Here is a 26,667-nt window from a genome sequence, read left to right as displayed (position 1 = left end):
ATACAGAACACAGAGAAGGGAGAAGCCAGCAGCCGGGCTGACCCAAGAGGCCCGGCCCTAGGGGGGTCTCCCAAGCCCCAGGGCACGGGTAGATATGGCCTTGAAGAAGATAGGAGCCCTGCTAGGGCTGAGGCAGCCCTCTCTGGCTGCAGGGAAGGGAAAGGGACTTAGGCTAAGAGGGGGGACACTCAGGGGGCCCCTGAGGGACTCAGGGTCGGCTCTCTGCCCTAGGGTTGCAGGGACATTCCACGGCTTCTCCTGGGACTCCACAGAGCCAAGGGGACTTTGATCTAAAAGGGGTCTTAGAAAATGGATTGTCTCACTCTTCTGTCTCACCCACACAAGGGAAGTCACTTGCCCAGGGTCACACAATCAGGAGGAAGCATTATTGACTCAACTGGCACCTGTCTTCCAGCCTCAGGCTCCTTCCTGCCCATCATTCCCATCCTGTTTTCTTCCTGAGCCCCCTCTGCCCAGAGCCCTGAGCTGGCCCTCTGGCAGCTTCTGTGTAGGGCCCGGGAAGCTCCCCAGTTCCCAGTGCTCACCACAATTATAGTGGCGATCCTTAGGGTCACCTTCAGCCTCGTGGCTATTTCTAGCCATCCAGCAGAATTAATGACCATTTCTAAGACCCACTCCCTGCTCACTGAGATGTCCCACCTCCTCCTTGCAGGAGAACCCTGAAAGAGGGAAGAGGGCCAGATCAGGTGAGGCAGGAATGGGGCCCAGGAGAAACCATCCAGGCTGCCTCAGAAGGACTTGCCAAGATGTGGTCAGGGTCGCAGAGCGAGTCCCACTGCTTCTCGGTCCCCCTGTGCTCTCAGAGGGCAAATGACAAAGTCTTGGTGAGGCTGGAAGTCTTGCTTCCATTATACAGACAAGAAAGTTGAGGTCCAGGAAGGTCGGTGCTTGCCCAGGGTCACACGGTTAAGTCCTGGATTAGAACCTAGGACCTGTGGCTCTGGTCCCAGTACACTGGGGCCAAGCCAGTGCCGGGCTGTTAAGAGGAGGCCTGGGCAGGGAAGGGTCCTGGGTCAGGGCTCATTCAGCATCAAGGCTGCAGCAGCCGTTGACGGGGGCCCTCGTGCCATCCAGGTCAGGCACCTCATACTCCTCGTCCAGGAAGTCCAGCGAGTTGTTGCTCGGGAGGCCGCGGATGGTGAACTTGTGAGACACCTTGGTCCAGTGCTCACGGTTAGAGGCCACGCGCTCGTACAGCTCTGCCGCCTTGGGGAACAGGTCCTGCAGCAGCCTGGGGGTGCAAGGGCGCAGGGCAGAAGTCAGACTGTGAGTAGCAAGGGCGATGTGGGCTATCCTGCAGGTGGAACTTGCACCTGAGTGTGAGGCCTGGACCGGGATGCTCAAGGAGAGCATGAAGTAAAAGCCTCATGTAAGGGCCAGAAAAGGATGGCTGGGCCCAGAGGCCACCCAGTGCATCAGCTGGAGCTCGGAAGCCCAGTCCCTGGGTCTGCCGAAGCCAGCCCCATCCCCTTGGCAGCCGCTCCACCCCCCCCACCCCACCCCGAACTCTCTCACTTGTAGATGGGCATTGCGATGTGCTCCATGAAGCTGATCTGCAGCTCAGGGATATAGGCCTTCTCCCGGTCCATCATCTCCATCGGCCTGTTGCCCATGGCCTTCTCCTGTACGCAGCAAGTTGTCAGGCCCGGCCCCTTCTCCCTCAGTCAGGCACCAGGAAGAAACTTACCCAGCCCTTCCCAGTCCCAGGCCAGGAACCCTCCCCGCAACCTGGACACCCAGGGTTATGCCCCACATACCAAGTCTCCCTGGGAGAAGAACTCTTTGTAGATCAGCTCCTGAAAGGCCAGCACTCTCGTCACACTCTGTGCATGGGCTCCGTCTATGTGAGCTCCCCTACAGCTCATTCCCAAGACGGCAAACTGAGGCAGCCCTCAGCCCCACCTCAGGCCCAGTTTGGCAGGGGGACAGTCCCAGATGGGATCAAGTGGCTGCATTCCGGCTCCCCTTCCACCAGCCACTGACTTGCTGTGTGACACCCAGTGAGTCCGTGCCCCTCTCTGAATCTCCCCATCTGTCGCCCTGAACTGATCTAGGTTTCTGTCTCCCCAAAACTGAGCCAGACTGAGCTTGACCCAGAGAGGGTGTCTGGGCTGCAGGAGCCACACAGAACTGGGCAGGCAGCTTCTCAGGGAGGGGCAGCACTTACAGCAATCTTCCTGGTCGTCTTCCAGCCCTTGGTCTGGTCAGAGAGGTCACAGGAGGTCATAAGGAGGCAGAGGAGGAGGCTGTGGTGCTGCTTGTTGTTCCGGTCATAACCCACTGTTGGGGAGAGGAACGGGTCAAGGACCCAGGCCCCTCTGTCTAAGGGCAAGACCCCAGGGCCCACCCTCCATGTGTGGCTCAGGAAATCCAGCACCCTGGATGGGAGCCAAAGGGCTGGGTGCTGGATCTGCCTGGGTCTGGTGGCTCGATGCTGGGCAGGGGGGCAGGGGGTGTCTAAACCCCTAGAGCTGCTCTGCAACCACAGCACCCTCTTGGTGGTCCTTCCCCAACCCCAAGGCCCGGGGTTAACAGCTGGCACCTTCAGCCATCTTCTGGAGGTCTTTGAAGATGCGAAGGTGATGGGCCAGGTCGGTGGCCAAGATGATGTCCCGCATCAGGTCCAGCATACGTTGATAGTCCTGGGCCGGGGTGGGGGGAGTGTCAAGGCCTCCTGCCAGACACCCCCACCCACTCTCTCGGCCCCTACCCCTGACCCCATTACCTTCCGGGAAAAGTGGTCGAAGATGTTGCAACCATGGGTGTTGAGGATGGCAATGGCCTGAGCGAAGTGGTGTCTCTGGGGAGGGGGGAAAGGAAAGATGGGGGCCCCAGTGGGGACTGGGGGCACTGTTCACCACTGACCCCAAGAGAGGTAGCAGGCCCGGTACAGCTCCAGCCCCCCAAGGTGAGCACAGCGGGCAGACCCAGGGAGTCTGGGGACCTGGTTCCCATTCTGGGCTCTGTTGCGGACCTCTGTGTGACCCTGGGCAGGTCCCTGTAGGCCCTGAGCCTCAGGTCCCTCAGCTGTCACATGGAGGGACACAACCAGGCAAACTCTGAGAGCCTCTCAAACTGGAGTGATTCCGAAATGATCCCCCAGAGTCCTAGACACTAATTCATGCAGCAAACATTTGTTTGCTGACAAAGAAAGGCAGTGATGAGGAGAGGGCAAGGCCCCTGTCTCTAGATGCTGACGGGCTGTCACTTGGAGGAGCAGCAGGCTTAGCCCAGGGCACAGCGAGCAAAAGCAGGGCTGCCAGGTGGCCTCCTGGGAGGGAGTGAACCCCTTGTCTCCCAGGGGCATGCAAGCAGGGGCAGTCTCCAAAGGGGTGTTGTGGGGGGGGCAGCGTGGGGCAAGGTGACCTTGAAAATTTGACTTTACTGTGTGCCAAGCCCTTGCCAAGGGCAGAGAATTCAGAGATGTCTCAGATTTTGTCCCTCCCCCAAGGAGCTTCCATCTGGGGAGTGGACAGACCCAATTCAAACAACCTAAGGCAAAACTGGGAGTGACGGGGGCAGAGCCATCCTAGGCCTGGTGGGGAGCGGGATGCACAGGGCATTCCCAGACACGCAAAGAGAAACATGTTAAATACAAGTCCTCCCTGTGCAAACCTGGGCTCGGGCAGAATCCGAAGGCTGACTCACACCCCCATCCACACCGGCACCTCTCCACACCCATCCAGCCAAAGGAACCAAACATGCCCTGGGCGCGGGGGTGGTGACAGTCCGCAGGGCCTGTCTGGAGAGCAGGGCTTGGGAATAGGAGCAGCTGGGTCACAGTCTAACTATGTAAGTCACCAGCCTTAAGAGGATGATGGGTACAGGGATATTAGGTAGAACGGTGGTACCTCCATGACAGAGCCCTCGGAGCTGTAGAGCGCAGCCAGCACAGATTTCTGGAAGAACCCCAGAAATCTCCATCACTCTTCACATCCAGATGTAAGTGCCTGCCACATTAGGCTAGGCGTTGCCCTGTCCTCCCCGCCCCTTACGACTCTCTTATCTTAGAGCCCTTGCAAAGTCTCAGGGAGCCTCCTCCCAGCTCTAAACCAGCTCCTGGTCTCAGCAGCTCCCACCTCCCCTCAGGATGGAGGGCTGAGACTCCCAGATACCCTCAGGAGGGTGCCCCATGGGGAGGGCAGAGTCTCACCGAGGCCACCTGGAAGGAGTTGTTTGTGCCTCTGTGGTCCAGGTCATGACACATGCAGGAAATAAACAAGGCGAAGATCTCGATGTCCCTGGTTGGGAGGCAGCAGGGAGAGGGAGATCAGCCCCCTCCCACACAGCCAGAGGAAGAATGGCTGCATGAGTTGTCTGGGAGCCACCAGACAGGAGCTCGGGACGCCTGGGTCCCCTTCCTGGAAAGCAGCCCTGATTTGGAGTTTCATAGGCTCATCGTTCCAGGCGTATGTGACTGTGAGCAAGTCCCACCTGGAAAACAGGACTATGCAACCTTCGTCACGACACCCTTAGGAGGACCCCAGGAGGTGGTGCATGTTGGGGGCCTGCCACAATGGGAAGGGGACTCCATCAGCTGCCAGACGTTGGTGGGGAGGAGAGGTTGGCGCAGCCACTCACTCGAGGTAGTTGGAGAGCTCCAGATTTTTGTAGAGCAGGTAGCAGAAGTGGGAGACAGAAAAGGCGTGCATCCAGTTGTGGTAGGGGGGATCCCGGTAGCCCTTCTTCACCATCAGACAGAACCTGGGGGGAGGAGAGAGAGCAGCAGAGGGGCCTCAGGCTCTCCTCCTCCAGGAAGCCCTTCAGGGTCTGCCTTGCCCCCATTCCTTTCCTTTACTCATGGTCCCAGGGGCTGGGAATTGCCCCACTCTGACACACCGGGCCACTCCCAGTCATCCTCAGAGACCCCTTCCCAGAGTACTGGGGCAATGGATATGAGACTAGAGGACAGAGTGGGACAAAGCCCGGGGCTCCCCGCCCGTGGAGGGGAAGGCTGGGGTGCGTACCGGGCCAGAGTCGGGCAGTCGATTTTGTAGTTGTTGATGAAATTCATGTCCTGCAGCATGCTCAGAATGGCCTGGAGAGAGAAAAAGGGGGGGACCAGAAGGACTGTGAGTTTTGAAATGACTCCTCTGCCTTGGGCCTTCTTGAAGCCTACAGAATTTTGGAATCTCAGAGCTTTAGATCTAAGCCAGAGAACCATTAAAACAACAACAACAACAACAAAAACCCCGAAAACCAAAAACCAAAAACCCAGAGAACGACGAAATGGTAGAGCCAAGCATTCCCAGAGCCATGAGCTTTCAGAAATGGGATCTAAGAATTCCTGTAACCAAGTTCACACAAAATCTTAGAAAACCAGGGAGGGCTTGCTAACCCTGAGACCACACGCCCTGGGCATTGATGGTTCTGGGGCAGGCTTAGGCGGTCATCCAGTCCAGCCCCTGAGCCCTGGGAAGGCCCCGTGGTCCATGCTGGCAGACCACATGCCCACTCCATCTCCGAGGGAGGCCCTCTGGTCTTTGGTGGTGACGGTCTTGCCAGGAAGCTCCTGTCCATGTCTAACTTAAATCCCTGGCTGACATCCTCCACCTCTTACAGTCATATGGGGAAGGGCCAGCTCACCATGGAAGTATCATCCTCGGGCAGAGAGCGAGGGGTGTAGGTGAAACTGGCAAAGTTGGAGTCAATGGCAGCCACAGGCTGGATTCCGTCATGGAGGAGTTTGGTGTATTCATCATCAGAGACCTAGAGGGGACCAACCAGGGTGTTAGGAGGCTCCACCTCCACCCAATGTCCTCATCCTCAAAATCCCATAGTCAGGGGGACCCTCCCACCCAAAATGCACCCTCACTGGGCAAGAGGTCCCCGTTGCCCAGCCCACCCACTGTGCCTCCGTGCCCGTGAGAACCCCCATCTGTAAGAGCCTATCCTCAGCAAAGACGATACCCCCCAAATAACGCCAGCCTTTCACAGACACTAACTTGAGGCTTCCTTCCTTCAGGGAGAATGTCCCAGAGTCTAACCTCAGTCCTTCCAACCACAGCTTTGACCCTACCCACAAAGTCTGGGACCCTTTGATTTGGACATAGGTTAGAGGAAAATGACCACCACACACTATGAACTAAAGCCTGGGACCGTTTTTCTGAAACTGAGTCTGGGAATGAAACAGGCTATCAGCAGACTGTGGGGGACTGTAGGACCACAGTACCTAGGGGAGCTGGCGGAGGGCCCTGAGTGAGCTTCCTAGCCTTCAGTGATTCTTAAAGTGGGAGTTCTCCCCAGATGTGGGGAACATCAGACTGATCCAAGTTCCTCCCAGAGCTGGGTCCTGCTGCCAGCCTTGGGGCTAAACCAGAACCTGCTTGAAAGAGGCTGCCTTGAAGGAAAGCAGGAGATCAGGAGGCCTGCCATTGTTCTGGGTCTATTCTTATCTTTAAGAGAGGGCAATCAGAAAACCCAGGCTGCTCCTGGGCCCCTGAGGAACTGGGAGGCAGGGAAGAAACAGGTGGGTTGCAGGAAACCCTGGGATCCTGAGAAGAAGGACAGAGACTCCATGTAGCCCTCACCTTCATGTGGTACATCATCATCTCGTTGGCTAGGTGGCTGCGATACTGGGCCTCATTCACTTTCTTGTATAGGAGAGACTGGAGGAGAGAGGGAAAGATGGGGCTCAACCAAAGTGGCTATGAAATCTCAGAATGCCCAGGACAGGGACAAAGGGGTCAGACAGAACCCCCCTCCTGTCCCATGCTGACCCTAGTCCGAGCCTTCAAGCTCCAGCCCAGAGTAGGGAGCACCCTCCAACTCCCCCCCAAACCTCCCGCCCCTTGCTCCTCCTCCCCAGGTCTTCTTGGCATTTGATCTGGCACTTTGCACCCCCTCCTGTGCCTGCCCCAGTCTTCAGTCATGGAGTCTGAGTCCCAAAGCAGGGAAAGAGAAGCAAGGAAGTGGGAGAGCCTCAGGAACCTAGTGGTTGGCTTCCCTGAGCCAGAACTGCCAATTCTGGACAATGAGACCCAACGTTTCCCAAAAATAAGCTAACCAGGGGCTTGGGTTGAGGTTGCTTTGGGAAGGGATGGGCAATAATGACAATTGGAGTCTTCCCTGATCCTAGAAGTCTAACAGGACAAGATAGTATATAGTAATAGTATCCTGATTTTCAGATGGGGAACAGGTCAGAGGTGACCAGCAGGCACTGTAGGCTGTACAGTGTGACCCAGAGCAGAACTCCGAGTTACAGACCCGTGCTCTGGACAAAGTCAATGAGGAGAGGATAACAGAAGGTCCTGCACTGGCTCTAGGCCCTGTCCCCACTCACATGGGCTATGCTGATGCCACAGTAGATGGAGAAGGCTGTCGCCAAGTCCTCATCGAACTTGCTGAACCATGGTCCGTTAATCTTGTTCACCAGCTCGGCCACACCGATGACCTCTGGGGACCAGAGAGGGGCTAGCACCAGCCGGTGGGTGTGTCCGGTGGCGTCTGCCTTCCCAGTGTGTCCTCAAGGGACGTCCGGGCCTGGGTAACCGCAAGGCCTTTTCTGCTCTGGGACTCTTAGGGTGGTGGGGAAGGGTCGCCAACTCTCCGCTCGGCTCCGCCCCATCCTGCTCAGGCCCCGCCCCGCCCCTCTTCCCGGAGCCGACGGGGGCTCGCACCCTGGTTCTCGTTCTTGATGGGGAAGCAGAGGATGTTGCGCGTGCGGAAGCCCGTGCTGTCGTCCACGCCGCGGTAGAAAAGCGGGTGCGCGTAAGCGTCTGGGATGTTCAGGATCTGGCCGGTGGTTGCCACGTGGCCCGCAATGCCCTGGTCAGCCGGAATGCGGATCTCGTAGCTCTGCCGGGGCGGTAACAGAGTAGGGAGGAAGTCAGCGGCCCGCCAGGGAGCGGACCGTGCACTGTCCCTTCTGCTCCCTCGCCGCCCTGCGGACTCCTGGCTCCCAGAACTACGGCCACACCCGCCCTCCGCACGGCCGCGCCTCACCTCGTCATCCACCACACCCCCGTCGAACACCTTGGCCACCAGCTCATTCTGGTCCAGCAGGAACACGGAGCAGCTGTGGGGAGATAGCCTCAGTCCACAGCGCCCTGACACCCCTCTCTGACACCCCCCCCCCCACTTCTCACGACTTAGGGCAAAGCCCAGATTTCTGAAGTCTGGAAGGAGTGCTCCGTTACGAGACCCTCTGGAGGGCTGGCTGACTCCAGACATAAATTCATCCCAATGATTTTTTTTTTTTTCCTCCTTGTTGCAGCTACTGTGTGCCAGGCACTGTGTTAGGAGCTGGGAGACATAAATTCATCCCAGTGATTTTTTTTTTCCTCCTTGTTGCAGCTACTGTGTGCCAGGCACTGTGTTAGGAGCTGGGGATCCGTGGCCAGCAAAGGGAGCCCCCCACCCCTCCACTGTCATTGGACGTTACTAGTAAGGGACACAAGCATGAAATAAAGGATCATTCAAAACATGACAGGGTCCCACAAGGAGGCAGTTGGGGGGAGGGGAGAGGGAAAAAGAAAAAGGGGATGAGACCTGAGGACTGGAGCCTCTGCTGCCCCACCCTGAGGTAGATTCGCTTACATCTCAGCATTGCTGAGGTTTCTGGCCTCTGTGATGATCTCCTGGAGCAGGACAGAGACATCATCTGTGGGTGGGAGAAGCGTGGACGGCAGTGATGAGACCAAGCTAGAGTGCCAAGAACAAGCCTTCTCACCTTTCCTCCCCAAAACGCCCACCCCCACTCCCACCCCACAGCTGGGCATGGAGGAGGACAGTTCACTCACCCAGGTGAGTGAAGAGGTTCTTTGCTACTTGGAGAAGAGCCTGGAATGGAGAGAATGAAGATCGTAGGGGTTGGCGTTGCAGAGGGGTCCCCCTCTCCAGCCCCCTGCCTCCAATGCTTCCTGAGTCTTCTCATTCCTCCTCTCTGGCTCTCTGGTCATGCTGAGGACTGGCAGAGTCTAATTATATCATCTGGCTACCAACTGAAGGAGTGGGAAGTACAGCCCCAGAGAAGGAGCACAGTAATCTGGAGTCTCGGGTTCTCCCTCACGTCGACGGCTCCCGCTGCCCAGATGTTGTTGTAGTACCCAAGTTGAACACTAGAGGACAATCGCACACAGTGCCTGCCGCCAGCGGCGGGCCGGCTGGAGGAACCACTGACCCACCTCCCTCTTTAAGAAGCCTCCAGGGCACTAGGTAGTTAACCTTCCTACCATCAGTCCAGAAAGACAGGGGCTTTTTCCTATGGGTGATGCTCTGGGGCTGAGAGCTGGGTGACTTCATCTCCAAGAGAGGCTCATAGTAGGTGACTCACCTGGCACTCACACTTGAGCTTTTGCTCCTTCTGGAAGGCCAGGGTGCTGGTGAGCACAGTGCTCGTGTAGTGGAAGCAGTGCTGGATCACACGCTCATCCTGGTCCGTGAACCTGGGGCAGGGGGCAGGGGTCACTAGAGAGGCAGTGGACAGCGGTCTTCCCTCCCTGTTTCTCCTTGCTTCCATTTCCCCAGGAAGTCCACTCAGAGACGCATCAGCTAAACATCACTCCCCTCTACCCGGGCTGCTCGCGGCATATGCAGCTGAGGCCAGCTTCCCCCTCAGACTGGGGGCTTTCTGAGGGGAAGGCTCTAATCTCCCTCAGACCAAAATGTGTTTTCCTTCTCAAACTATTGTTTCTTGAAGCCAGAGCTATGTCCCCTTCCACTGACTTCGGATTTATCCACACTGAGGTTGGGTCTCCCCTCTCAGACTAGATACTTGCTTGGGCCAGAGCTGGGTATTCTCCTGCTCTTCCCCAGGGGCCACCAGCATCAGGGAGGGGCAGTGGTCCCACCCTGTCTTGTCCAGCTTCTGTCACTGTCCTACTCTTCCAACTCTGCAGGCTGTGATTTGGTGCCGCCATAAATTCTAACGTGGCTGCGAGATGGGAGGAGCCCATCTCTCTCAGAGCTAGCTCCCATTTGGCAAGATGACCCCTGGTCCTGCTAAGGTCATTCAATCTGGCCACCGAGTGACAGGGAGTTCTGTGGGGCTGGAGGGACCAAGCTAGGGAGGATCTGCACTGGAGACATGGGTTAGCCTCTCAAGTGGGGGCCTTAGGAATGAGGGGGAGAAGCATGCCTCTGAGATCTTGACCTCTCAGCCCCCAGATTTCCCTGCCTAGTCTTCTCCCCATTTTATGGCCAGTCTTGGTGCTCCTTTGCCAGGGTATCCCCCACTCCTGCTGGCTGCCTCATGCTTTGGGTCTAGATCCCTGTCCCCACCACCCTGTATCCTCTCCCCACACTCCCTAGCACAGCATGTGAGTTCCCTCAGTCTGGTCCCGCTCACCTCTGTCCCCATATCTATGGGTGTCTCTCATACTAAGCCTTACTGAGATCCTCATCATTCTGAGAAAACCTCAGGCTCTTTCACACCTTCACGCTTTTCCCCACACTGTTCAGTCTGCCTAGAATACCTTTCCCACCCTCCTCCCTCTCTGCCCTGAAAATAAACTTCAAATCTTGAAGGCAGGGACCATGACTGTGTCACCCAGTGCAGAACTGGTGCCAGAGAGATAAATGGGAGGCGTCTGCTAAGTGCTTTAACTGTATTCTATGTCTGTCCTGGCCACCAGCCGGCCAGCCGGAGGAACCTCATGCTCCCAGCTCAAGGGACTCTGGGGTCCCTGTTCTTTGGGCTCCAGGCAGCTTGTCTGCCATCCCCGCTCTGAGCGGAATCCCACCTTGTCTCATACACTCATTCAGCACTCACTCCTTGAAATGTGTGGGACCCAGAGACGGCTACAGAGCTGTCACCAAGTCCCATCTCATTTCCCTTCTGATGCCACCTCTCCTCCAGGTCTAAGGCCATCTCAGAGCCCAGTCCCCCAGCCAGGAGCCAGAGGTCACAGCCCCTGCTGAACCCCCTCTCTCTGTACTCCCCTCCCGAGGGACCTTTCTGAGGCCACCTGACCAGTTCAGAGCTGGACAGAGTAGGTGCCCAATGTGTGCTTGCTGAACGATGTAAATGCTCCCACCAGTAGGACGCCAAGCACGGATGACACAGATCCCACACCCTCCCTTCCTCAGGGGGTTCTGCTTTAGCCCCATCTTCACTTCCCCAGGCCTAGCTGCCCTGCCTGTAGAGCTCTGTGCTGGCAGGTCCTGTTCCTCAGGCCTACAACTCCCAGATCTCTGCCTCACCCTTGCAGACACCATGCCCAGACTTTCTGACATCTCAGTCGTCCCAACATCCCCAGTGTCCACTTTCTGCAGGACCTCCAGCCCAGTCTGCTTGCTGGAGCCAAGCGTTTTGTCAGTATGTCCGCATCCTGGAATCAAGACTCACCCCCCACCCGCCTGCTCATTCCTCCCTGTGAGACTCAGGCACAGTCTGAGAGAGCAGTGGACCACATGTGGCAGCACTCACATACGGAGCCTGTGCCCAGGACAGGCACAGCTCCCTGGTCACGGCACCGTTTCTTACTCAGCTAACCTCCATGCTCAGCCAACTCTTGCAGGCAGCTCCTACAAGTACTGAGCTGGAGTAGGACATGAAATCTATTTACAATTCCACTTCTAGACCCCAAATCTGACCTCAGTTCTTGAGAATAGCTTCCTAAGCCTCTTTACCTGACCCTTCCCTTCCCACCACTGTTTTCTAGGATTCTTAGAGCTGCCCTGTCAGTGTCTCTACAGTCCTTCAGCTTATCCCAGCCCCCCACCTCTTCCCTTTAGCCCCTGTCCACAGTGTCAGTGGCGCTCTCTGGGTCCCAGAGAGTTCACCCATCCCAGAGCTCACCACCCTCCAACAGGGCAGTTTCCAGCAGAAGTGCCAAAAGAGGGTGAAGGCAAGTGGGCGAAAGGCCAGTTCTCTCTAAGAGTAGATAATCCAAACTAGAGGAATTGGGCAAAAGAAGGGGAACTCACTTGGACCTCAACATGATTTTTTTTTTAAAGATTTTATTTATTTATTTGACAGAGAGAAAGAAAGAGAGAGAGAGAAAGAGCACAAACAAGCAGGGGGAGCACCAGGCAGAGGGAGAAGGAGAAACAGGTTCCCTGCTGAATAGGGAGCCCAATGTGGGGCTCGATCCCAGAGTCCTGGAATCATGACCTGAGCTGAAGGCAGATGCTTAATGGACTCAGTGACCCAGACACCCCTCAACATGATTTTAAATAAGCCAAAATGGATGATGGAGAGTCACCAGTGACCTGTGTCTCAGCCAGAAGAAGCTGCAGCACATTCAGAATCCCCTAGGCTCCTGCACCAACAAGCCATTTGGCCCACCACTGCTGGGACGGTGTCCCCTGCCTGGAGCCTTTCCCTCACTATGGCCCTAGCAGAGCCCTGCCCAGCCTCTCAGCTCCACCTCCTGATCCACATCACCCAACCAAGACTCACGGGTCTCCTCCAAGCTTGTTGAAGGCGCAGGCCAAGGCCACCACCTGGTCAGTGGCCCGGCTGATGACAGGGACGCAGAGCATGGCCTGCAGCTCACAGCCCAACATGCTTTGCAGCTGTTGCACATCCTCCTGCAAAGGGGAGGGGTCTCAGGGTAGGGATGGAGGGAGGGAATGTGCTTTGTCCAGAGCCCACCACCACACCCTGCAACAGGCAGTTCTAAAGGGCTCCTGCGGGATGGGAAGGACTAAATACGGGGGTGGCTTGGAAGAAAGTCCCTGGGGCTTGTCTCCCCCATTCGCAAGCTGTCTTCTCCCAGAGACCCTGTCCCTTTGCCTCCTCCCCCAGTCCAGCCAGTCCATGGCTTACAGAGGCGAGATCTTTCAGCTGGATAGACTTCTTATCTTCCACCACGTGGCCCAGGCGCCCGGTTGTCAGCTGGGGAGTGAGAAGAGGCTGAGTCAGGGCCCGGCTCTCTCCAAGGTCAGGTGACCTCAGACTCAACCCCCCTCCCAAGTCTGTAAGTTCCAGCAACTTCTTCAGTAAATCCAAACGGTGGATAGAGTCAATACTGGGGAGCTGGGGTGGAAGGTGAGGTGGAGAGAAGTTCTGCTCTTGACCAGAATCCCCTTCGGATGACATTAGAGTATTCCCTAATTAGAAGAGAGAAAAGCAAACTCCACAGAGAGTGGAACTCAACAGATTCTAAGAGAGCCAAATCCAGAAATATTCCAACAGAAGTGAACTGGTCCCAAGTAAGCCTTTCTATAGATTATAAGAGATCTCTCCTAATGGATCCTGTTCATGACAGATTGTTATCTCTCATAACATTTCTAAATAGATTTCAAGATCCAGATACTTCCAGCAGATTCCAAGAGATTCTAGCAGAGATCCCGTCTCTCTGGCCAGCTCCCTGGAGCCCCTCACTGGCCCTACTCCTTCCAGGACTCCCAGCACTGAGGATGCATGGGGGACTCACCGGAAAGCTGGTTTCCTCCTGTAGCACTTTATCTCCAATGACCTGAGGGGCAAAGTGGCGGCACCGGTTAAATGGTGGGCAAGGCTGTTCCTCTCGGAGACCCGGGTCCCCGGGTCCCCCGCCCCCTCTCTAATCCACAGTGGACCTGGGCCCTCACCTTACAGGAAAGCTGGAGATTGTCCTCGGACACCAGCAGGAGGCAGCAGCGAGATGCCTGGGTTTCCTGCTGCAGCTGAGAGGCAGGGACCAAGGGAGAGGCTGACCGCGGATCTGGGGCCACCCCCACTTCCCACCCTCTCGCCTCTCCGAGGCTCCTCAGGTGGGAGGAAGGGAGGGCGGGGCGCCGGAATCTGATTGAGAAGGGCCCTAGGTCCCTGGAGGACCACCGGGGGCGGGGGAGAAGCACGTGCACTCACGTATTGGAGGACTTTGAGCTGCAGGGAAGAGGCGTCCAGGTCGTAGAGTTCCCCTGCAGTGGGGAGGCGCGGGGCAGAGGGAAGACTCATCGACTCCCCCAGGGGTGCTCCACCTGCCGGCCCGGCCCGTAGACCTCCCTTCCACTTGCCACTCCGGTCCCCCATTCCGGGCGCGCCCCACCCCATAGGCCCGTCCCTTCCAGGTTAGATCCTGTCGGGCCGCGGGGCCCCGCCCCCGCCGGGTCCTCACCGCACAGCTGTAGGATCTTCCGGTCCTGGTCCGTGTACGCGACGCCGCCCTTCTGGTTTGCCGCCGCAGCCGGGGGGTTCTGGACCGCTTCGGAGGCCGCGCCGAGCCCGCGCTGCTGCAAGGCCTGCACCCTTCGCAGGGCCACCAGGGTCTGGGACAAGCCGAGTGGTCAGCGAGTCACTCGCCCCACCTGTACGACGCTCGCTGCCGCCTGGAGACCTTTGCCTTTGCTCCCTCGTCCTGCGGTGCTCGTTGCCCCCAACCCCCGTCCCAAACAATTCAGCCCTTAGCGCTCCACCCACCCGTAGGCTCTCAGCGCCCCAGGTGCATCCTTCAGTCCTTGAACAGCTAGGGACAGGATTTGTCCCCCTGGCTGGCCCCCAGGCTCTTACTAGACGGGGCGGGGTCAGATTTCTCCGCTTCTCTGGCACTCAGGGAGTTGGAAGGCCTTGCTAAAGTCACAAACTCCTAAAGTCTCAGGATCATTAAGTACATAGTCCTTCCTAAGTATTGACAAGGTATCTGACTTGCCTTATCTCACTGTACAATAAGCAAGTCGGTGCTATCCTCATCCTCATTTTCAGATGTGAAACTGAGGCCCAGAAAGGTTAAGTGACTTGCTCAAGGTCACATGGCCCAAAGATGGTGGACAGGAACCCAGGTCTGTCCAGTTCCCCGGCCAGATCATCTTCCTACCAGTTGTGGTGAGGTCTTCAGCAGCCCCCGTCTTACCCGGCCCTACCCCCACTCACATGCTTCTCCACCGCCTGCAGGCTCCACTCTTCACTGTCGCTCAGCTGGCCACAGTGCACCTGAAGGAATATGAGAGGGGGACCACCTGTGACCTCCCCGAGGCTTCTGTCCCATGCCCAGGACACACCTGTCACTACCAATACATCCACACCCCAGTCTGTGGGCCTCAATGATAAGCCCATTCTTCTGACCAAGCAGATGATGCCAGGAAAATCCCCTCCTCCAGGAAGCCTTCTAGGGCTAATCCAAAGAAAGATCTCTGCCTTTTCAGACACTGTCCCATTAACAGCACAACCCAGGTGCCCAGTGAGGGAAAGGGGGGAGTGACCTTGGACCCCTTTCCATCTCCCAGCCCATGGAGCCCCTTAGGCGCTGATTATGGAATCAGTGGTATTAGCCTCAGCCCCCAGCTCCATACTTTCCGAGTTGAGGCTTGAGCTGCCCTGGAGTCTGCAGTAAGGGAAGAGTTTCAACATTTATGATGCATCTGCCGAGCCTAAAGAACTTGGGAGGAAGGTTGGGAGAATGGTTGAAAGGAGTGATAAAGTGCTTGCTTTACACGTGTGGGATTCTCACCAGCTTCCATCCTGCACATGAACCAAGGCCCAGAAAGGTTGTATTGCCTTGCCCATGGTCACACAGCAGAAAGTGGCAGAGTCTGGGAGAGCACCAATCACTCCCTCCCCTTGTCTGCCCATACCTTCCCCTCTCAGGATCCACTCTCAGCCCCCCCCATCATCTATCATCCAACTTCCCCGTGTCAATCATGAGGAATACCCTTAGCGCATCTTCTATACTTTGTGAACACTCTTCCCTGACCCCTGCATGGGTACTTGGTAAGAAAATGGCGGGGGGGGGGTGGCAGTCTGGGAGCCCACGGCAGGTCCTGCCAGCTAGGCTCCCCACCTGCATCACCAGCTTCCTGTGCCTACTCAGAGCTGCTTGCCACCTGCAGGGCTCCCCACAGTGACTGCACTGGGGTCCCTCCTTCATCCTCCCTCCCCATGCAGCAGCCCCCATCCACCTCTGCTCTAGGTCCCCTGCCTGGAGCAGATGGAGAGGAGAGGTCCCCTGCCTGGAGCAGATGGAGAGCAGGTTCTCAGACAGCTCACAGTCTGGCTGGGGTGGGATGGAGTGGGGGATGCAATTGGTGGGGTACAGAACCTCAGACCTGAGGAAGTAGGAGAGGGCAGATGGTGTGGGTGGGAACTTCAGGGTTGTGGGGGATCCGAGGGGAAGGGCATTAGGGGGGCTTCAAGAACTGGTACTGAAGTATGTGGAGGACAGGTGGAGCCTGAAGAGAGGGGACACTGCAGCCAGGGGTGTCCTGGCAGGGCTGGCTAAGAGGTGGCATGGGATTGGGATGACCAGGGCGAGGGTAGGATCCACGGTGCCACAGGGGGAAGAGCGTTGAGTGTAAGGCGAAGGAATTGGACTTTAGCTTCACTGTACTGGGGATCCATGGCAGTACATCTGTGGACCAGAGATGGTTGTTGAAGCATCTGTGGACCAGAGATGGTTGTTGAAGATTAAGTTCTGGACGAAGTGCCACCATCTAGGACTCCCGCAGGACAGGGAGTTGAAAGAGGCTGGGAGCATGGTTGATCTGTGTATGGCTTACATAAACATGACAGTATTTTACTGTTAGTAGATGGGGGAGGCTATCCTTCTTATTCCTTCCTCCTGGACCCGTCTCTCAGGAAAAGGGAAGATTGGGACCCCTCCAGGACTATGCGACAACCAGTTCCTGGGTTTTTAACACAGCCTGGTGCCAACACAGAGCTGGGAGACCAAAGGAGAGCTTCAGAAGGCTGGAGACAGGGACGTTCTCCTGTACCCCTTGGACTTCCCCCCACCCCCCAGTCCAGCGCAGCCTCCTGGGCTGCCTCAGCCCATCCCCACCCAGCCTATGCATGAGCCCACACACATTCTCCTGAAAAGCCTCAGCACCCGCCCCTATGCTCACTTTCCCATGGAGATGCTCAGGCGTGTGGGCACACATGGAGTAGAGTCCCAGACTCAAAGGCATCCACACACCCACACCCACAGCATACACACCATCCATATGGACACATTCAGACCCGTACACAGGACACCTGGGTTCACATAGCCAAGAGCCATGCATACAGTCCTGCTCCCCCATAGGCAAACATACAATCACCAGCACTCACGCATGGCTTTTTGCTCACCCACAGGAACACACAATTGCAGCCTACTCTTGCTAATCAGGGAGTGTATCTGGGGCCCCGTGGGAACACTCAGTTGTGGGCACTGGGGCTGCAGAGAGGGTTGAAAGCCCAGCACAGCCCTCAAACCCCTCACCCTCACCAAGTTCAGTGTGGCTAATCGCATGAACACGTCGTCCTCATGTAAGGAGCCGGTGTGGCTGCCAAAGCAGGAGGGAAGCATAGGCACAAATCATGCATCCGATGCCAGAGACCAAGGGCCACCCTCTCCTGGGACTTCTCATCCCAGAACTAAAGAACAGAGCTAAGGACTCTTTGCACACGAAGAATCTGCCGTTCAGGTACCTTGAGCTGCAGACGCCCAGCACTCAGCCACACAGCCCGGCACCTGGCTGGCACAGTCCTCAGACAGCCCTCCCCCCACAGTATCTCCATCAGGCACCAATATTCCTTGCAGGGCTCCCTGTTTCCTTGCCAGCATTTGCCAGTATTTGCAATTCTATTCCTCTTTGGCTCATTTGTTTGATGTCTGTCTCCCGACACCTCCAGGCTGTATGACCTGCGAAGCCAGGGGTCAGTCACTGCTCTGTTGGCAGCACCTAGCACATCATGCCTGGCAATGCCGGAGAAATGGGTCTCTGACTGATAGATGGGCATGGGGATGGGTGGACCGATGGAAGGATTGATAAATGGATACCAAGAGCAGAGATTCTGAGAAAGGAGTGGGGCTTGTTGAGGATGGAGCTGGTGAATCAGCTAGTGAATCTCTGCCCTGTGGCATCCCCTTTACCCTTCGGCCCTCTGCCGTCAGGATCTGGTTGTAGCTAGGAGGTTGGGGGCAGCCTGTGCTGTGTCTGGAAGCATGTGAGATCCAGGGGGACACAGGACCTAGCATATGTGCATGCACTGGGGAGAGGGGTGTCCTGGGAAATTGCACTTCTACCTGAGGCACAGGCTTGGAGGAGAGGCAGACTGAATAATTTAAGTACTTTTTTAAGAGCTCTTAAAGAAAAAAAAAAAAAAAAAAAAAAAGAGCTGCCCGGGGCCTTTGAGGAGGTGGGAAGCTAGTTGTCGGGAACTTCTCCTGGCAACCAGAGCCCCAGGTGACATCTTGCTCAGCACCGTGCACCCCAAGCCTCAGCCTCACCAGGATCACTTTTCTCCCAACCATCCTTCTCCCCACCCTGCCTTGGCTCATGCTGTTTACTCCTAGAATATCCTTTCCCCTCTTCTCTGCCTGTCAACCTCCTACATATGCTCCAAAGCCCCACTCAAATGCTACCTCCACTATGAGACACCCCTTGGTGCTCCAGCCTCTGCCACCAGAACACCGGCCAACAGCATTTATTTCATTTGGCCAGTGGTCACCTGAGGCTGTGCCTGCCTTCCCCCAGATGGAACTTCTAGAAGGCGCAAATGGGTCTCACTCGGCTCTCTGCCCCAGCACCCAGCCTGGATGCCCAGAGCAGGGTTTTCTAGGGTGTACTGAATGTGAGTAAGGCTGGCTGCCTCCCCTTCCGCAGCCCGCAACACACATATACACACAGGCCTTTCTTGCCGCAGGTGAAGGCAGAAACCTGGACTCCCGGTCCAACCTGAGCCAAGCTCAGCTGCGGTCATGGCAGCCATCCTCCTGCCGGCAAGATGAACAAACTCCGAACATCCTCCTCTTGCTGGAGTGGCTTCCCTTCTGACCCGGCCCTCACTAGACCGCCACAGGAAATCCTTCTTGGCAACCTGGCACCCCCAGACTCTTCTCCCTCAGAAGTGGGCCACCGAGTTACCCCCTCCCACCGCCCACCTCTGCACATTGCCCCCAGCCCTGGGCCTCTTCCAAGCCACCCGCTCTGGCACAGATTGGGACCAAAAGAGGGAGGGAAGCCGCGCTGAGAAAGAACTCTGTGCCAACAGCAGATCCGTCCCCTGCGGGAACAGAAGCTGGGGGTGGGGGAGCAGCTTGCGGGAGAAACCGAGGGGCCTACGGCTCCCTCAGTCAGGCAGATGGGGCGCCGAGGAGACCAAGCCAAGCACTCCTTCCTTCCTCTCCTCTTCCCCCTCTCCCCGCGGCCGGCCCCCACTCCCACTGCCCTCCCCCGCCAGCAGCTCCGGAAAGGTCAGGCGCCTCGGAAACCTTTAATTCCGTTTTAATGAGCTCGGGAGGAGTCCCATGGGCGCACGATGACCCCCCTCTTCATCTGTCCGCGCCCCCAGGTCTGAGCCTTATTGAGGTTGTGGCTGCCTCGGTGAAGCCGACCCGCCAATAATGGCCATTGGGGGGCGCCAACCCTCGGTTCCTAGGACAGGAGGATTTGATTTATGGGAGAAGAGCCTGAAAGAGTGGCTGAACCAGCCCCACTAGGCTCAGCCAAGCTCGGCTGGTGGAGCAGAAAGCTGGTGAGCTCCGCCAGGGGGCAGCCTGGGCCCGGGTTCCCTGCCTGACTGCCCACCATCCCACTACCCCAGGCTCCTCCCCCCCCCACCCCGCCCCGCCAAGCAGCGCATCCCCCCTTTGCCCTTGAAGCCCCTTCCCCTCCATCACCCCCTCCAGGAAGCCCGCCCATCGTCGCCAGCATCAGGGGTGGGGCTGGATGCTTTTCCAGGCAGCCCCTCCCAGTGGGCCCCCCTCATGCTCCTGAGCTCCTGCCGCGGGAATCTGGCCGGCCTTCCCACACTGGCTCTTTTTGTCGGCAACATGTCCTCCCTTCCTCAGTGTTTGTCAGGCCTTCTGTGGACACAGCCCCCTGCCCCTAACCCAGCAGGGAGGATGCCGAAGAGGAAGCAAGGTCAGGGTTGCACAGATAGCTCCAATCAGGCTGAGAAGTACAAGAGAGGCTTGTACATATCTCTGAATGTTGCTGACAGGGCCAATGATTTCGTCCTGCCCATTCAAGGTAAGGCGAAGAGCTGGGGTGTGGGAAAAACCCAGACTCCTCCCAGATCCCCATTTCCCCCACTCCAGTCCAGCTTGCTGCTCTACACGCGCGCACACACAAACACACACACACACACACACACACACACACACACGGGCTCCATCCCCTGTTCCTCCCTTGTTCCTCTCTCCCCCAATCCCACCCCACACTGTTCTTACCAAGATGACAGCTGCCACAGCCCCAGCCTCCTTGTCCACGAGCGGCATGACCAGCACTGAGGGGGAGAGGGCAATGAGGTAGTCCTGCGGGGCCAGTGAGGCTCAGAGATACAGAGCCAAGCCCCAGGGAGGGAGACAAAGACATAGACAGAGAGGCTGGCACAGAGACACAGAGACACCCAGAGAGACAGGGGGTCCTGAGGCAGCAACAGAACAACCACAGCAATGTCCCCTGCATGGAAGGAAGCCCCCTCACTTCACAACTCTTCTGTGAGCCCCACCCCCCCAGCAACCCTGAGAGGGCAGGAAGCAGGTAAGGCTGAGCACCCCTATTTTACAGATTGGGAAACTGAGGTCCAGAAAGGGGAAGTGACTTGCCCAAGATCACACAGCAAGTCAGGTCTCCTGACTCCCAGTCTTGTGCACTTTCCACATCGAGACAGAGGACAGAGACCTAGAGAGACTGAGACACGAGGCAGAGAGACATGGCGGACAGGGAGCGTGGAGAAGAAGAGAAAGAAAAACAGACATAGTGACAGAGAGAGCATGACAACAACACAGGCCATCTAGCAATAGACACAAGCACATGATCACTGCGGCCACTGGCCACTGAGCCCTAGTATGTGGCAGGCCCTTAACGTGCGTTATCTCATTTGCTCCTCCTCAAAACACCCCCTCAAGGCAGGTTCTCTCGTCCCCATTTTACATATCAGGAAACTGAGGCTCAGAGAGGTTAGTAGCACAACAGAGAGAGAATTAGATGGAGGAACAGCTGGAGACACAGAGCAAGATAAAGAAGGAGACAGAGATGAAGACAGAGCTAGAAGACAGACGTGATCTGGGGAGCAGGTCCACAGTCCCTCCCTCCCTGCCCCTGCCCAGGTCCCAGCCCTTACCTTGGGTGTCAGGAGCCAGTGGAGCCATCAGCCTGGCCAGCGGCTTCCCGGGCAGGTCTGTGGGGCCCAGTCCGCTGCAGCCCAGCCGCTTCCGGGAGACCACAGCCTCTCTGAAAAGGACACCCTCCCAGCTCTCAGTCCCCGGATCAAAAAGGAGCAGACCCCGACCTGAGGACAGACAGCCGGCTTGACCCTGAACATCTGCAAGGATCTAGACAATCTGAACTGCTGTAGGGTGGACACAAGGAGGACACAAATAAAAGAGATGGGAACACTGACCCGCCACGTAGAGGGGCAGGCAGCCACAGTCTGGCCTCTGGTGCCCCTTGCTGGAACCCTGAGGCCCAGTGCAGGTCCCCCAGAGCAAGTCAAGCAAGGGCTCAGAGCTAGACTACCGAGCTCTGAAATCCTGCTGTGGCTACTACTTGACCTTGGGCAAGTGATCTACCTCTCTGAGCCTTCCAGGGAGAAAGAGTATGGAGGAGAGTAGAATCCTAACCATCTCTACCCTCAGAAAGCCCTTCTATACACCTGAAACTAGTGTAACACTGTGTGTCAATGATACTTCAATTAAAAGAAAAAAGAAAAAGAAAACATTCTAGAGCAACTTGTGGTGCTAAGCACAGGAGGACTCCAGGGATAGCTGTCATGACTAAATTTTATCCTACATTCCCCATGTGCCATGCACAGTCCAAGCAACGTGTCTGGTTTAAATTGGAATTCCCAGAAATCCCATGAATTCAATATTATCATCATTTCCATTTTCAGGTGGAGGTTGAGAACATATCCAAGGTCCCGGGGCTAATAAGTGGTAGAGTCGGAATTTGAACCCAGGCACTTGGCACCAGAGCCCATACTCCTAACTAGGTGCTCGAACCTTCCTAAAGACCTGAGGGGGGTGAGCTTCCAATGGGATTGGCATGAATGGGCGTATGTAGGTGTGATGGAGGGGTGGAGAGGGGAGGTCGTTTAGGAAGAATGAGTTTCTATCTGCCCTCACCACACATACTACCCTTCCCCTGGCCTCTAGCTCTTCCTGCTTAATTAAGTGCCTGATTTTTCACCAACTGTCCCTCCACGATGATTAAATGTCCTGGGTTCCTCATCCCTCATGCTGCCTCCACTTAATTGTGTTTGCAGGAACTGCCTGACCTGAAGAGAAGAGAAGCCTGGGGGGCTGGGACGCCAGTGTGGGCATCCGGGGTCACTAAGGGGAGCCAAGCAAAGGCTAGATGAGGATAAGAGAGGCGGGGTGGCCTGCAAGTCTCCCGATCAGATCGAGGCCTCTAGAGAAATCAAAGGCAAAGAGGTTGCACCTCTTGGTAAAGGTCATGTAGCATTCTGAGCTGGATCCATTCATTCACTCCTGGCCTCTTGATTCAGAATCTACAAGAACCCAGTGGTGTCTCCTACCTTCTAGCCCTCATGCCCTGCGACCATGAGGCTCCTACGATCTCCAGCTCTGCTCTATACAGCTGGGAATAGGGAATGGGAATCTAGGGTGGCAGGAGAGCCATGTAGCCACATTTCCTGATGACTCAGTTGCTGAAGACTGGGGCTTCCTGGAGGCAGGGGCTTCCCTCCATGACCCTCAGACAAACCCCCTCTTACTGAGCCCACCCAGCCACTTGGCCTCTTGCAGTCTGGTTATTGGGCAACCACAAGATGGCACTGGTCCTTATGTCGCTGGTCTGTAAACCAAGGGGCTACAATCCCCTGACCCCTCACTCCCCCTTTCCCAACCTCCCAAACCCCTGCCCAGACCAGAAACTGCCTTTGCTTGGTGCCCCCCCACCCCACCCCGGGAGCCTGACAAGAGTCTATCCTCTGCCTTTCTTCTTCACAAAACTCCCTCTTCTGTGCTCATGGCCTCCTGACTCCAGGTCCCACTCTCATGAGACCCCCAATACCCAACAGCCTCCTGGAAACCTGTCCTGGATGTCCCTGATGTCGTCAAAGGCTCCCAGTCCCAATCTGAACTTGTTCTCTCCACCACATAAAGAGGCACAACCACCCACCAGGTCCCTTGTAAGCTTGTCCACAAACTGTCCCAGCTACTTCCCTCTTCCTCACCTCCCCCATCCAATGAGTGAACCACCTTCCATGCATCTCACAACTGTCCTGCATGGCATTAGTGTCAGAGAAGACTTCCTGGAGGAGGCGATGCTGAGTTGGGTCCTAAAGAACATGCAGAGGTTTTCAAGGCAGACAGGAAGGAAGGTGCAGGCAGAGGGATCGGCATGTGTCGAGGCTCGGAGGGAAAGAATGTTTGTCTGCTCGATGGCCCAACTGCAAGGAGTTTAGTGTGGCTGGACAGCAGGGAGCAAGGCTGGACAGGGTCCCGAGGAGCTGGGCATGATCCTGAGGGCAGTGGGAGCCCCAGGATGGACTTGAGTAAGGGAAGGTGAAGGTCATGTTTGCTTTCCGCCTGATCAGTTTAGCTGCTGGATAAAACTCTCACTGGACAGGGAGAATCTGAGAGACTGGAAATGTCCTGGCAGTGAGGGCATCTAGTCTCAGTGGCCCCTGGACAGCAGAGGAGAGGCAGGGCTGGGACAGATCAACCTTGACTGAGCCCAGATCTCTCACGGAGCACTGGGGCCTCTGAGGAGCCTAAACCCAGAGGAGTCCCTTCACCTTGGCACCTTGCTCTGCAATCTGTCCTCCCCAGCCTGGTGACATCCCATAGTTCCAGGCAGGTCTGTGCTGGGCCATGCTCACCCCAGCCCACACCCATGCAAGCCCTTCCTGGAACTGCTGTCCACCTAGAGGTTTTAAAGATACCCATGGACTAAAAGACGAAGGGAAATGCCCAGGCTGAGTCTCCTCAAACCAGATGGGGTTGAGGGCTTTGTCTATATTCACACCCCAGTGGTTCCTCCCTCACCTTAGGGCCCCCTCCCCCACCCTGCCTCCTCTCCCTTGCTGACTCCTCTGTCCTCCTACCCAGCTGCCAGGCTGAGGGTGAGGGGTGAGGGGACTCCACGCCCGGGGGCCAGCTGTCCAGGTTGAAGGCTAATGACTCAGGTCTGGTGCCTGGGTGGTCATGGCTGCCCCACTTACGATAAAGACAGATGGGCACAGAGTGGGGAGAGGAACGGGCGTGGACTTTATGACAGTTCCATCCCTTTAACAATTATTTGTTTAGTGGCAAGAGTAGAGAAAAAAGCTCTCTGTTGGGAGGGTCAATGGCCTGGAAAGAGCTGAGTGCCCAGGCCCCCTCCCACTCCACTGAGCCCTGTCTTTGGTGAGGCCCCATCCCCTTTACTGAGCACACCACCCCACCCCCACCTCCCAGGGCCTCAACCTCACTCTGAATTTTCATCTCTCTTGGAGATAAATGATAATTCAGTCCAGGACCTGGACCCTTTCCTCTCCCTCTCCCAGAATGTGAGACTCCAGAGACAGGGACAGACTATTCTATGTGTCCCTTGACACAAATCAGAGGAACACAGATTCTGCAGTGAAAGAGGAACAGGTCAGCTCTGAGGAAGAAGTTTCTCAAGACTGGGCCCTGGGACCCCCAAATGGTAGCAGAAGGAGACAAGCAGCTGGGCTCTTGTGGGCGGGGGTGTCCCCGTGGCAGCTGAAAAGCCCCAGACTTTGCTGCTACCAGCAGCGGATAATGAGAGGCTTGAAGATGGCAGGAGACACAATAAGAGGAGGAAGGCGGCAGGGCTGGGGACTGAAATAGGCTGGGAGATTGAAGGCGCACCAACATGAGGGCGATGAAGAGTTCCCGGAAGGCCCTTCTACAGACAGTCTTCCAGGAGGCCCTCCCCTCAAACCCCTAGAATTCAGAGCTGGACCAGCGCTCACACACTGCAGTGTTCCATCTTGCTCTCCCCCAGGAATCCCCAGAGGCCCAGAGTAATTATTGGCCTAGGGTGGTGGTGGTGGGGGGGGGGTCTCAGCCACACCCTCCTGGATCCCAGGTGTCCCAGCTGCCCAGCCCATGGTTCTTCTTGTGGAAAGACCCATCCCTGAGGGAGGCCACCACAGCCGGAACACCTTTTCTGGAAACTGGAGCTTCCTCAGGGATGGGGGCAATATGGAGCAGGCCTCCTAGAGCGCCTCCTGCTGGCCAGGAGAAATCAGGGAAGTGTGACTGGTTGAGATGGAGCCGCCCTGGGAAGGACTTCACTCAGGAGAAGAGGGCCTGAGGCAGCGTGAGGGGGTAGGGAACCCAAACCACATTGTGGGGATGAAACTGGGGACCTGTGAGCCCACGGTGGAGGACAGTGGCACGAGGGGTCTCCCCATTCCCCCTGGATTATCTCCCCTGTTGTCCTCACACCACACTGAGCCTGTCCTCTTCCTCCCCGGGGCCTTATCTGTCTTTATGACCCACCTCTATTCACACCTGCTGCTGTTTCCCAGCCCTGCCAGCCCTCCAGGGTTTCCTGGAGTGGTGTCCCCTCTGGCACAGCCAGAGCCTGGGGCCCCACCTTTGGATGAAGCAGCTGTCCAGTCTCCCACTGGGGCCAGAATCACAGGGGTCACCACCAGAAGGACCCTGTACCCAGCTTCACCCATTTTATAGAAAAAGACTGAAGCCGGAAGGGAAGTAAAAATTTTCTCAAGGTCATCCTGATGAGTAAATTGGGGCTTGGGGTGGAGGGCAATCAGCAACCACTGAGCTCAGACTTGTGTCAGGCACTGGGAGGAGCACTGGGCATCCAGGATCTCATCTCTTCAAAAGACAGGTGCTACTGTTATCTCTTCTAGGGAGAAGAAAACAGGCTTAGAAGTGGACACAGGGAGTCAGGGACGGGGCCGGGCTAGACTCCAGGCCCATCTGACTCCCATTTCGGTGCTCTTCCCTCTTCCACATACCTAGCTAGGTCTTAGCCCTGGCCTTGGAGGTGGACTCAGTGTCAGATGTGGGGTTGGGGGTGTGGCAAAGCAAAGATTTCAGGAGAGAAGATTGACGTAAACCTTCACCCCTAATCCTTGCTGACCTGAATGAGTTTTGAACTCTGTGTCACCTGGGATGCAGGCTGCCTCACTCCCCTGGCCCCTTGCTAGTCTCTTCCTGGGATTTCTGAGCCCAGTCTCCCAGCAGGCGCTCACCTCCCCATCTCCACTGAACTCTGGGCTAATTGCATTGTAATACTTTTAACTGCCTTCCACCACCACTCTCCACCCCCTCCATCGTGCCCCCCTTATCTTTTCCAAAAGCTTTACTGAATCTGAAGGTAGTGGGCGGTGGTTGGGGGATCCTGAGAGGTGCAGAAGATCTGAGAGCTCTCTAAGATGCCTGGACCGCAGACCCCCACCCCACCCCTCCTCACAGCAGAAAGCCTCTGGGGAGCATTCTTGGGCTCAGAAGGGAGGGCTGACCAGCAGGATGCTCCCTTCCTGCCTTCTGGGCCCTTGGTCCTGCGTCCCTCTCCCAGGAAGGCCTTCCCCGGCCACTAGAAGGAACCCTGCTGGGTGGAGCAAGATCATATATAAAGCAGAGGTCTTAGTAGTAGGGCTGCTGGCTCCGAGAAGGAAAGGGGATATTATAAGCATTCTTCTTCCATAAGATTCCGAAGACCTGCCAGTCCTATCCTGCCATCTTATAGATGGGACAGTAGAAGTCAGAGAATGGCATGGCGCAGTCATTGAGGGAAGGAGCTGTCAAGAGATGGTGAAGAGGAGAGGGTTACCTGCCACCCATCCCCTAGAGGAACAAAATGGGAGAACAGGATGTGAGAAGGCTCTGGCTTGTTGGAGAGGCCCCAGCC

The 26,667-nt window shown here is 56.6% G+C and overlaps 1 protein-coding gene across 1 annotated transcript in view; it reads right to left on the bottom strand.

The window, feature by feature from the left end:
- Positions 1–615: 615 nt before the first annotated feature.
- PDE2A (phosphodiesterase 2A) overlaps positions 616–26,667 on the bottom strand; it is a 63,727-nt gene continuing 37,675 nt past the window's right edge. Inside the window, exons 4-30 of the mRNA XM_044258604.1 lie at positions 20,936–21,045; positions 20,040–20,095; positions 14,762–14,821; positions 14,010–14,160; positions 13,760–13,812; positions 13,501–13,575; positions 13,344–13,385; positions 12,734–12,802; positions 12,365–12,495; positions 9,296–9,407; positions 8,763–8,802; positions 8,560–8,623; positions 7,966–8,038; positions 7,641–7,818; positions 7,304–7,416; positions 6,552–6,629; positions 5,608–5,730; positions 4,989–5,059; positions 4,603–4,725; positions 4,175–4,262; positions 3,873–3,920; positions 2,747–2,821; positions 2,564–2,663; positions 2,189–2,301; positions 1,779–1,817; positions 1,537–1,643; positions 616–1,252 (exon numbers count right to left, since the gene is read on the bottom strand). Of these exons, the coding sequence (XP_044114539.1) occupies positions 1,042–1,252; positions 1,537–1,643; positions 1,779–1,817; positions 2,189–2,301; positions 2,564–2,663; positions 2,747–2,821; positions 3,873–3,920; positions 4,175–4,262; positions 4,603–4,725; positions 4,989–5,059; positions 5,608–5,730; positions 6,552–6,629; positions 7,304–7,416; positions 7,641–7,818; positions 7,966–8,038; positions 8,560–8,623; positions 8,763–8,802; positions 9,296–9,407; positions 12,365–12,495; positions 12,734–12,802; positions 13,344–13,385; positions 13,501–13,575; positions 13,760–13,812; positions 14,010–14,160; positions 14,762–14,821; positions 20,040–20,095; positions 20,936–21,045 (2,503 nt within the window). The 3' untranslated portion in view covers positions 616–1,041. The remainder of the gene's footprint in view (positions 1,253–1,536; positions 1,644–1,778; positions 1,818–2,188; positions 2,302–2,563; positions 2,664–2,746; positions 2,822–3,872; positions 3,921–4,174; positions 4,263–4,602; positions 4,726–4,988; positions 5,060–5,607; positions 5,731–6,551; positions 6,630–7,303; positions 7,417–7,640; positions 7,819–7,965; positions 8,039–8,559; positions 8,624–8,762; positions 8,803–9,295; positions 9,408–12,364; positions 12,496–12,733; positions 12,803–13,343; positions 13,386–13,500; positions 13,576–13,759; positions 13,813–14,009; positions 14,161–14,761; positions 14,822–20,039; positions 20,096–20,935; positions 21,046–26,667) is intronic.

The sequence above is a fragment of the Neovison vison genome, chromosome 7 (genome assembly GCF_020171115.1).
Source record: "Neovison vison isolate M4711 chromosome 7, ASM_NN_V1, whole genome shotgun sequence".
NCBI lineage: Eukaryota > Metazoa > Chordata > Mammalia > Carnivora > Mustelidae > Neogale > Neogale vison.
This window is presented reverse-complemented; position numbering and strand designations above follow the sequence as displayed.